The 11299-nt window shown below is 41.9% G+C and overlaps 1 protein-coding gene across 1 annotated transcript in view; it reads right to left on the bottom strand.

Moving 5' to 3' along the window:
• Positions 1-678: 678 nt before the first annotated feature.
• Positions 679-11299, bottom strand: part of oaz2a (ornithine decarboxylase antizyme 2a) — a 21571-nt gene continuing 10950 nt past the window's right edge. Inside the window, 5 exon segments of the mRNA XM_037682534.1 lie at positions 679-1990; positions 4377-4462; positions 4803-4975; positions 7497-7577; positions 7579-7645. Of these exon segments, the coding sequence (XP_037538462.1) occupies positions 1860-1990; positions 4377-4462; positions 4803-4975; positions 7497-7577; positions 7579-7645 (538 nt within the window). The 3' untranslated portion in view covers positions 679-1859.

Raw genomic sequence — 11299 nt, 5'->3', positions numbered from 1 at the left:
ACTGGATGTGTAGACTTTAATCTGTGGCGTTTAACCACAACAGGAAAAATAAAAACCACGTCTGAATTAACTACTTTTTCAGAAATGATGCAGCTTCTTCGCCTGCGTGTTTTCCGTTACTGCATCTCTGGATCTAAAGCTCCCAGCTTAAAAAATAAATGTCTCTGCAGTTTCTGAGAAACGGAGAGCAGCGGAGCGTTCTGGCCCCGGCCCTGGAAATTAATCCTCACATCGCCCAACCTGGGAATATGTTGCCACGTTTGGAGCGAAGCCAGCTGGGAGATAAAGATGAGTCATCAATCAGCTGAAACCAAACTGCTGACAAATAAGAAATATCGAGCCTCAGTCTTAATCGAGCAGCAGCGGTTTGTTTTCTGGCCTTTGAAACAGTTCGTTTCATTTCCTTCCTTCCTGCGTTGATTTCCCAGCATGCATCTGCTGCGGTGAAACGTTCTTGCTGCGAAAAGCAAAACGTTTCGAGTGACATCTTAACAAAGCCATTCTTTTTGTAAGAGCGAAATAAAACCAAAAACACTCGTCAACATTTTATTGAAACACCCACCCCTCCCAAAAATACAATAAAAATAAAATTCTGTGAAGTGTGGATTGTCCTCCAACAGCTGCAAACCGTTTACTGAACTGAAACTGTGGATCCCCACAAACAGAGGAGACGTCTTCATGGATCAAAACATATTTTAGGACAAAAAAAACAACTTCTAACAGCTTATAGTCAGAACTGGATCAGTAGCAACAAAGAGCGGCACGATCAAGAAAAACACAGGAAGAAAACCCAAACGAGGCGCTGATGGGGAATGTAGGTAAATATTGCTTCATGTACATTAAGGGTTAGCTAGATTACACTTAATCACAATAATCTGGATTAACAGACTTGAATCTTTGGGGTTTTGTTTAGCTGCTACTTCTAAAACTGATGGGAGTTATTTCTGCATCCAACGCTGCTAATGAGTTTAATTTTACTGGTTGGGGCAAAAACACATAATTAAGACTCATAAAAACAAACATTGCACACTTGTCTTTAGGCACAAACCCCCCCCCCCCATTCATTAAAGCTTTTGACTGGTGCAGGGTTGTACTGTGACGTGTCTGCGGGAAGTTCAGGTAAACCTGCTTCTGTGTCCCAACAGCTCATTCCTAACAGTTTCACGTGTCAACGTCGTAAAACACAAAGATCTTCACCCGTGCTCATCCCGGACACGCTCCACCTCCTGCGCCCAAACGTGCAATTTCCTGTTCGATAGTTACTGAAAAACCAAGATGCTCAGCTGTGAGACGGAGAGGCTTCAGCAGGTCAAACCCCACCTCCACATTCAATCGTGTGCACGTTTGATTCGAACATTTAATCAGCTCACCTGAAGCCGGTGACACGTGCTGGAATGATGCCTCGACATGTTGCAGAGAAAAGTGTTGCCATGTGCTTAAAAGTAGCAAGTCAGCCATTCATTTATATAAAGAAAATATAATTCACTTCATCACCATTTTTTCCTACACATACCCTGAACACAGCGCGTGTAGTACACAGCATTCATAGTTTTTGATTAAGTTGTCAGAGGAGAAATGTGTTGAAACTTCTCCTGAAAGTCCAGTTGTCTGGTTCATGGCAGCAGGGACATAGAATGAGGAAGCAAGAGGGGGAAAAGGCCAAAGTACACGAAGTGACGATTTAATTCAGTCCACGCCACTCCCAGCTTCTCCCATCTGTCGTGTTCAGCAGAGGGGAAGACGCAGCAGTCCGCCTCCAAGTTACGAGTCTGTATGAAAAAGGACGACGCATCCATCTGTGACGGACGACATCACGGGTGGAGGGTTTGGGTCAGGGAGGTGTCAGGAGACGGCGGCAGTCACTCTTCATCAGAACTGCTGTTCTCCAGAGAATAAACCATAAAGGCCAGGTCGGGCCGGGCCGGTACCGTCGGGTGGCCTGGCTTCACCATCTCAAAACCCATGTAGTGGAAGGTCCTGATGATGGTCACTGGTGGGGGACAAGAGAACAGAAGGAGGGGGAGGAGTCAGTCAGCTTTACAGAGGAGACTACGGGGAAACATCCAGGTGAGGTCAAAACCAACGAGGCGCCAAAAAACTCCAACCTAAAGTTCAGATTTAAAATTTTACAAAATGGACATTTTCAGAAAATATTTCCTCCAAGGCCTTCTCCAAACACGGTTTTATCAAAGCAATCTTTTTATTTGCCATTTCTAAAAATAACTGCGAACACGGCAGTTTCTGAAAATGCCTCCGTCCACACAGAAAACGCACCAGTAGCCATTTGCTGGGCGTGGCTCAACGTGAGGAGCGTGCACGTAAAGTTTGAACTCTTGGTAAGAACCAAACTCGAAGCAGTCTCCCTCGGCCCCGTCTAGTTCTCCACGGTGAGTCAGGGATGAGGCGAGTTGTTGGACTCACACTCGTCATCATCAGGGGGTTTAGACGTAGGTCAGTAACTGGGTTTTGTTGCATCTGAAGCATTTGGGCTGTAGATCGCCGGAACGTTCTTTGTGAAATTAGGCTACAGGTGGGGCTCTGGCATCATTGTGTTTTGGCTGTCCACATGAAAATGCAATGGTGGAATGTGAAAATTTAGTCACTCATTTTTGAAAGAATACAATTTTTGGGTCACTAAAATTATGTTTATGTGTAGAAGCAAAGCTGAAACGATAACATTAAAAAAAATAATAATTGTTTTTACAAAGCGTTGTTCCCGTTTGGACAGCTCCTTGCATCACCTGCAATTTCCAAACTATTCAGCACACCTGAATATAAGCCACGCCCACTCAAAAATAAATTGTACATATATAGGCTGCACTTGTCTCTAAGCCGTGAGCGTCCACGTTGGATCATGAGATATTTACACTGAAAGATTTTTTTTTTTTTTACTTTTAATTAAATACATTCTGTAAATGTTTTTGTCAGAACCGTGCCTGTAACATGGCTGGTTAAAAAAAACTAAAACGTACTTTTCACCCTGTAAGTCACGGTTTTTTGCATAATTTGCATGCCCTGTAACTTATACGCCGAAGCGACGTATTTATAGATTTTGTCCCATATTTATAAACCACTTTTGGCTGAGATATGACCATTTTCATTCATTCAGACTGAAAATATTGAACACTACCATTTTCAGCCGCTAGATGGCAGTCTAGTAGTATGGCATGCCAATGTATCATGTAATAGGTAAAAGTGGCTTGCCAAAGCCTGCCACCTTTGTCCAGCTCGCCTGGAGCAACGTCAAACCAGCTTCATTTTGCTGCACCGCCCCAAAGAAATGCAGCCGATTTGACCATTGAAGTGCATTTATTAATTAAAAGTTCAACTTGGACACACCTTTACTATAACGTTAAGCAAAATAATTGTTTTTAAGTGTTAATCTTGTTAAATTCTCGTTAAAGTCCTCCCGTGCACACTCCCGCGGCCGCCAATTGGCAGTCAATCGATTTTTGGCACAACACCGGCCCACATTGCTAGGTTGTCAGCGGTGACGCACAATAGATGCGACTTATACGGCGAAGCAACATATTTATGTAATTTTCCACTTTATTATACATATTTGGACTGATGCGTCTTATAGGGCGGTGCAACGTGTACGGCAGAAAATACGGTAAATAAATAAATAAATACAGTAGCCTACCAGGAAGTCATAAATCATATTTTCACCTTTTTCCTGCGCACTCAAAGGAAGGAGCATGGAGGACGGCTTGTGATGTCACTTTAAATGCACAATTCACACTTATTTCAAGTAGCTGCAAATACCACTCACAATGGGTAAAGGAGCAGAGAAGCGGGGGAAACAAAGTTTTTCTGTAATTTCATTGGTCAGATTTTTATTTTTACCTTTATTTATATAGATAGTCTAATTGAGTCAAGAGGATCCACCCCCCAAGAGAGACATGTATTGAGCAGCTGTGCAAGCACCCGGGTGCGATGAGGCTAAATGTTTTGGCAGCATGAAGCTCGTTAGACCATCAAAAAAATAAATCCATAAATTAGTGTTCAAAGCGTGTGAAAAAAATAAAAAAGCATCTTATAGTCCGGACATTACGGTACTCGTGAAAAGATGCCGACACTGATCTACTAAAGATGACGATTTTAAACTGGAAGCTCTAAGAATCCACTGCCTCTGAAACAAATCTACAATTTGCTCGTCATTCGTTTGTGTTCACGTCTTATTAACCGTCCTTGTGCTTCTCCACAGGTCCGTCGCTCTGAGTAAACAGCATCTTTTCAGATGCTCGCCGCAGTCTTAACCCGTGAAACAAACCATTCACATATCATAGAAAACAAACTCTTTTAATGACCGTGCACGTTTTTAAAACCATCTTAAAAACGGACGCCTCAAGAGAAAGTTTAAAAGCAGCTCTTACATCGATCTTCTCTGTTTTTATGGAACCACAGGAAGACGTAGGCAACTTTGAGCTTCTCCTCTGCGAACTGGAGCAGGGCGGTGAGCCTGCAGACCACACACAGAAATAAAGAAACAAGGTGAGGAAAAGAGGAATGGTGACGAGGCAGCCCCCCCCCCCCCATTACATAAGTGACGCAGCTTTACATAATACAGACCAACTGCTCACAGTAGGACAGGCAGAAGGCAAGGTTACTGTCTGCTCAGTGATGACGGCAGAAACAGAAGTGGATTAGCAGCATCATATTAAACCGCTTTTATTAAACTACACGGATTTGGTTTAAAAAAAAAAAAAAAGAGTTAAATGAATCTTTTATAAAGCTACAAAACAGGAAGTACATTATGCTTCTTTGACACAACGTTTTCTGTGTTTGGCGACAACACCCACCCCTCTTTGCTTCCCTCCACCAGCGACCCAGCTGGAATCTCCAGGAAGAGGCTGTCCTCTGAGAGCGCCGTATCCCAGAAGGCCGAGCGGCGCTCATTCAGCTGGTAGTGGAAGCGGAGGAGAGAGGGGTTCCCACCGACAGGATCGGCTTGAGTCACCGTTAATTTGTCATCCTGTTGTCACACGGACAGAACAGACAAAGATAAAACATGTTTTAGGATAAGGCCGTGTCCAGGCAGCTGAAACTAGATTAGATATACGGACACAAAGTCCCAGGATTAAAAAGAAAACAACTAAAACACCAGTGGCTAAATTATTAGTGTCAGGTTGTACATTTACACGTGACTGGAAAATTTTATATGACAAAGAGACAACTAGAGAAATTACATTTCCTGCGAAAATGCAGTGTGAATGCTTATTGCTGAAGAACAGCTGAAATGTAGCTGAAATGGAACAAGCCTAAATTAGCAGAAGAAAGCAGAAAAAACACATTTTTGCTTAATTAGGTTTAAATACGCAGAAATGAGCACAAAAATTATGAAATTAGCTAAAAATGCTGAACAGTAGCTGAAAAGGCAGAATGAACCCTAAAGTACCAGAAGGAAGTAAAAGGAGCTGATATGAGCTCAAAAAATATGGAATTAGCTAAAAAAGCTAAATTTAGCGCAAAGCAGATAAGTAGCTGAAATGGCAGAAAATGCTGAAGCTAGCAGCAAAAAGTTGAAATGAGCAATAATAAGTTAATTTGGCTGAAAGTAGCAGAAATTACCATGAAAAACTTTATCTAAAAACAGCTGAAATTAGCTACAAATGCTAACAAGTTAGCTGAATAGTTAGAACAAGCTTAAATTAGCTGAAGAAAGCAGAAAGAGCATGTTTGCCCAGTTAAGCTGAAAGAAGCAAAAACAAGCACAAGAATGTGGAAATTATCTGAAAAATGCTGAAATGAGCAAAAAACTGCTAAAAATAGCTAAAAAGGCAGAAAGATGCTGCAAATACAAGGAAGTGGAGAGAGCACTTTTTAAAATTAGGTTGAAAATAGTTGAAATGAGTGCAAAAAATGATATTAGCTGAAAAAGCTTAAATTTGCATACAAACAGCTAAATAGTAGCTGAAATAGTAGCAAAAGCAGAAACTTGCATAAATAAGCTGAAAGGAGCATAAACTGAAATTAGCATAAAGAAGTTAGAAGAAACACAAAAATGTAGTTAGCAGAAATAATCTGAAAAGAGAAAAAAAAAACAGCTGGAAAAAACAGCTGAAAGTAGCTGAAGAAAATGTTTAAATTTGCGGAAGCAAGCTGAAGCAGAACAAACTGTGAAAGGAGCAGTGAAAGGTTGTAAACATCTAAAGATTTGAAGGATGTAAAATGAGCTCAATACATTTTCAATGAGAAAAAAAAAAGTGTCAGAAAAGGCTAAATATTTCAAAAAGCTAAAGTTGCACCAAAAGTCACAGCAGGATTGTCCTGACAGAGCTGAACATTTTGATTTAAGATTTGTTGGAACAGCTTCAAAACTGTGGGGACAGAATCGTGCCGAAAAACATACGGAAGAAAAACGGATCACAACGTTGTGAATTCTTCATAAGAGTTCACACAAGAAATGTGTCCACGTGTGAGAAGTTTTAAGTGAAACGAGAAAAAGTGGTTGGTTGTGAAATTCTGCTGACAAACAGAAAGTTTGTCAACAACAGAAGATTAAACGCAGAAACAGATTCGAGGTAGAAGCACTTCTGCTTTCTTTCTTGACATACGCCCGGCACACGGTTATCACAACGATCACAATAAAACTGAACGTCTTTCCAGCTGTTAACCGACACGGACGTTAGATCTGATGTCGGACCCCTCAGGGACCAGATCTGAACCGTCTGCACGAGGATGCTGAAGGACAGGCAGGACTCATCTGTCTGATCCTGAACTCTAATCCTCCACAGAACGGTCAGTTCAGTCACGTGTCTGCTCCACACACACGCAGTGAAGCAACTCGTGCATTAAATTCACAGCATGTGCAGATGAGGAAGCAGATTACTGGATTATTTTAAAGAATTTAATAAAAAACGAGGTTAAAACTCATTAGTGGCGAGTCCGTGTTTAATGTGCACTGAGCCAGAAACGTCCCTAAAGGATGAAGCGCTCAGTTTACTTCCTAAAGTGCTCAGAGTAGATTAGAGCAAGTGCCACCTCTTTATTTATTGTTCATCCTTCAAAATTATTAATCTTTTTATTGGGATGTAAAGCTCTAAAGGATTTGCGGTTTAGAATTTGTCTTTTGTCTCAGACGTTTCACTTCCCGTTCTGGGAGCTTCCTAAATGAAAGTAGCGAGCGGAGTTTCAAGATTTTCTCCACACTTCCGTACGGAACAGAAAGAGCTTCTCGGATTAGAAGCATTCATTCAACCTTTATTTATGGAGGTTAATCCCACTGAGCCTCGGGGACTCATTTACAAGAGAGACCTGATAAGATCTTAGAAGTCCATGTGCTGTTTCTTGGATCCCCATCTATTTTTAGTGACTGTCCCAATACATGTGATTGAAATCCTTTAATTGTTTTTATTATTACAAAGTAAGAAAGCTAAACTTTGCACGTTTAATCATTTAACCTCGCACTCAGAGCACTTGAACGTACGGAGCATCGTGTACCGAGATGCTTCGAGCTCGATGACCCACATACAAACTGAACTATTTTTGGTTACCTTGTGTATTAGCGTGCCGTGAGAGTGATCCCTGACACTCCCTCGCCCACCCGGGATCTTCAGCTGTGGGTGAGGGGCATCAGGAGCACCACAGAGGCCCTGGAGCCCGAGGGATCGAGCTGGACACGAAAGACCCCACTAACCAGGAACTGCAAGAACAAAAACAAACCAGTCAGAGTTTCAGATTACCTCACAGAATCATAACCACATTCATAAAACTTCCCCCAACGCTCAATATTTTCCAGTAAACTCTCTCAAGAAGTGGATTTTGTGACATCTGAGAAATAACGCCACGTTACTAAAAGCTGCGATGCAAAGATGACGGTGACACAGCAGAGGATATTACACAATATTTAGGCGTACAAGTATTTAAAAAAGCATATGCAGCGAGTTTGTGGTGGTTTTTTTTTAATCACGATGGTGGAGTGCAGTGCAGTTTATGATGCAGGGCTCACGTGCACTTGCATTTCTTAGTGTGAATATAAAGCCTGGACAAGATGGCGTCATGCCTGAGCAAACGTCCTCTGGTCATTGATGATTCTTCAAATGCAAATTCCACACGATCCAGGCACAAAGTGTCACCCAGTTTGGAGAGGGTGGTGGATACAGCTAACCATACATTTAGCTGTGCTAACTAAAAAACAAATAGCTTCTACGATGTTTGTGAGTGTGGTGATGGTTTGTCTTGTTCGTGTCCTGTTTGGTTTAGTCTCAGTTGTTGGCTGTAAACCGACATCAGGAGTCAGAGGTTGTTCCCGGTATGTTCAAGGGGGGAAACCAACGAGGCAAGGAGATCCTCACTTACTGGTGATGTCACCAGGTGACACTTAGTTTAGCTTAGCTTAGCATTTTCCTGTACGCTTTTTGTAGTGTGGAGAGAGGTCGTATAAAAGCGTTCGCGGACTTAAAAGTTACCGGTACAAAATGTAGCGGAAGTTAATTGGTCCGCTAACGATTTCAGTTGGATAAAAAAAAAATGTCCTCTATTCATATTCATTACTCAAAGAAGCCGCACTTGCAGACCCGAGAAGATATTTGACCAGTTTTTACTGGCAAGGACAGACGTTCACTCGCAGGCTTACATGCATCGTGAAGCCCGGCCGCGAGAATCTGCACCGGGCAGCGTGCGAGAACTTGTTTATATACATGTTTACCGGCCCTTCACTGATGACCTCGGCCTCTCAGCTGTACATGCAGGATCACATCAGCTCCTCTCCGAGAGCAAAAAGAACTCTGAACACATGGTTCAGCATTAATTTAACACCCTTGACCAAAATTCCCCTGAAAGTTTCCAAAGTTAGCAAAAACGCTAATCCGCTAATGAAAAGATAGCATCGCTTTTAGCTGATTTGAACCGTGCCCACCACTGAGGGTCAACTATCAATGCCAACGTGCCCAACTGTGACAAACTGTTCACTTCTTTAATACAAGAAGAAATTTGATGTAGCAGCTACACCGACTGTAACTCCATAGCTCCAACCTTTAACTCCAGTCAGGCGTCTTTGGTTAAATATAGAGTGGATCACTGCCCAGACTCTTATCCCACGGGTCAGAACAAAACTAACGAAGTCAACAAGACCGTCGGGTGGAAAATCTCTGCAGACGATCGAATCACTCGTTTCAGTCCAACTGTTTATGCCGAGCCCGCCACCCAGACAAGACTAAAGATTTACCACTTCATGCAGAGGCGTTAATGACTTGTGCATGTGGTGGGGGGCACATACCGTAAACAAGCGCATGATCTCCACACACATCTGTAAACAGCTTTGTGAGTACACATCAATGGTTTTGAGTTTCAGACAAGTGTTTCAGGCAGTAACTGGACTGGGAAACTGGGAATGTGGGATTGTTTTCTGGTCAAACTCCGGCTTGTAAATTAACCACGTTATTTCCCACTATTTGGGTGAAGCTTCCCCGCGACAGTGACGCTGAAACTATACGTTCAAGTGAAACTCCAACACGTAGTCCGACTCTTTTGAGAGCACAAGTTTCCAAGGCACGTTCCACAGAGGATCAGCTACATGCACCTTGGCTCTCGTGAGAGGGAGGTGTTCCTCGTGTCCCTGCCAACCAGGAGGGCCCCGCCCAACTTCATCTGCTCAAACGGAGAGCAGGCCGTGATGCTCGGCCTGTTCACGTTGCAGCTGCAGTCATGTGCACGCCCGTCTCTTTATTTAGTTCTTAGCTGTGCAGGGACAACAAACGAGCTGATGCATCACAACGTGGAGAAAAATAAACCTGCTTTAGAAAAATCTAACTTGTTTTAGAGATATACCTTAGTGATCTTTGGATAATCTTACACAGATTAAAGTTAGAGAGCTGCATTGTTAGAAATTAAAAGTTTAGACTGATTCAAGCCCTGTAAAATATTTTAAACTTTCCCCGTCTTGGTTTAACAACAGTTTGAACATCTATATTAATATCATATAACAGAGAAAATAACTCCTTAGCTTGACAAAAGATTTTCTTAAAATTATTATTTCCCTTCAATTATAAACCATTTGAGCACAACAGGTTACAGTAAATACTGGCAATCAGGATAAAGTGAGAAAAACTACAAACAGCTCCATTGTTGTAGTTTCTAAGGCACAAAGGGATTGTGGGAACGTTCAAAACATCGTCACTTCTCAAACGTTCCGAGTCTAGACAGGTACACCAAAAACTGAGCTGTTTTTTTTATTATTATTATTAATGAATTAATTTAATGCATCACAATTCACTTCCCCTCGCATCCCAGGAGGACGTTCATCAAATGGTAAGTTTGTTTCTTTTTATTATTCCTGTATCAACGTCTTGTAACCTGCATTTAAGTTTTTTTTAACTAATGACATTTTATCATGTTCCTGGTCACAATGTGCTGCTGTTACGTGAAACACAAGGAGCCTAAAATGCTCATTCTCCACGTGACGTTGGTACGGTCAGGTTTTACGTAGATTAATACCAAAAATGTAAATGCATCAAAAAATGTATTAAAACAGACCAAAGTTGAACGGAGTGCCCTGGTGATGTGGGACGCCGACAAGAAATAAAGATCTGCTTCTCTTGTTTTCAATCTTTCCTTTCCGAGTCTGCCTTGATGGAAATGCCAGCTTGTTTTGAAAGATAAAACTCACACCCCGACATTTCACTCCGAGCAACCGGCTCCACCCTCCCATAAAACCACTACAGCTGGAGAACGGCCGCCACTGCCCATCGGACGTCAGAAGGCGAGCCTAAAAACAGAATATGGGTTGCATGTTTAAGTCAGACTTGCTGAGTGATGCAGACTGCACCAGCATGAAGGCCAAGCACATTCACAGGCTCAGGCCAGTGAGGATTTAATCATACGAGTTAAAGACACTCAGAGATGCCAAGTGCGTCACGTCTTGTCTGATGGGAAGGGAGAGGGATCTTTGAAGGCACGTGTCAAACTCAAGAGCCGCGGACCAAATCTGGTCCCCCAAGATCATAATTTAGGGGTGCACAGATTGCAGTTTTCTGGACGATCACAGATTTCTAATAAACCTGATCACCCGATTCCGATATTGTTTTCCAAGCGACGCTGTCAGGTGTTATAAGTTCACAATGCACCTTCAATTTTCTAATATTTTATTGAAAAACATACCCATGAACAATATTCTGGAAACAATACAAACTTGTTTTAACTGGCCATGAGGTAGTGCTCTGGAATATAAATGAAGTTCAGACAATTGTTGTTAAAACTAATATCTATATCTATCTATATCTATCCATCTCTCTCTCTCTCTCTCATATATATATATATATATATATATATATATATATATATATATATACACATATAC

This window comes from Nematolebias whitei, chromosome 10 (genome assembly GCF_014905685.2).
Source record: "Nematolebias whitei isolate Nwh7 chromosome 10, NemWhi1, whole genome shotgun sequence".
In the NCBI taxonomy this organism is placed as follows: Eukaryota; Metazoa; Chordata; class Actinopteri; order Cyprinodontiformes; family Rivulidae; genus Nematolebias; species Nematolebias whitei.
Note: the sequence above shows the minus strand (reverse complement) of the source record. Positions and strands in the feature narration are given on the sequence as shown.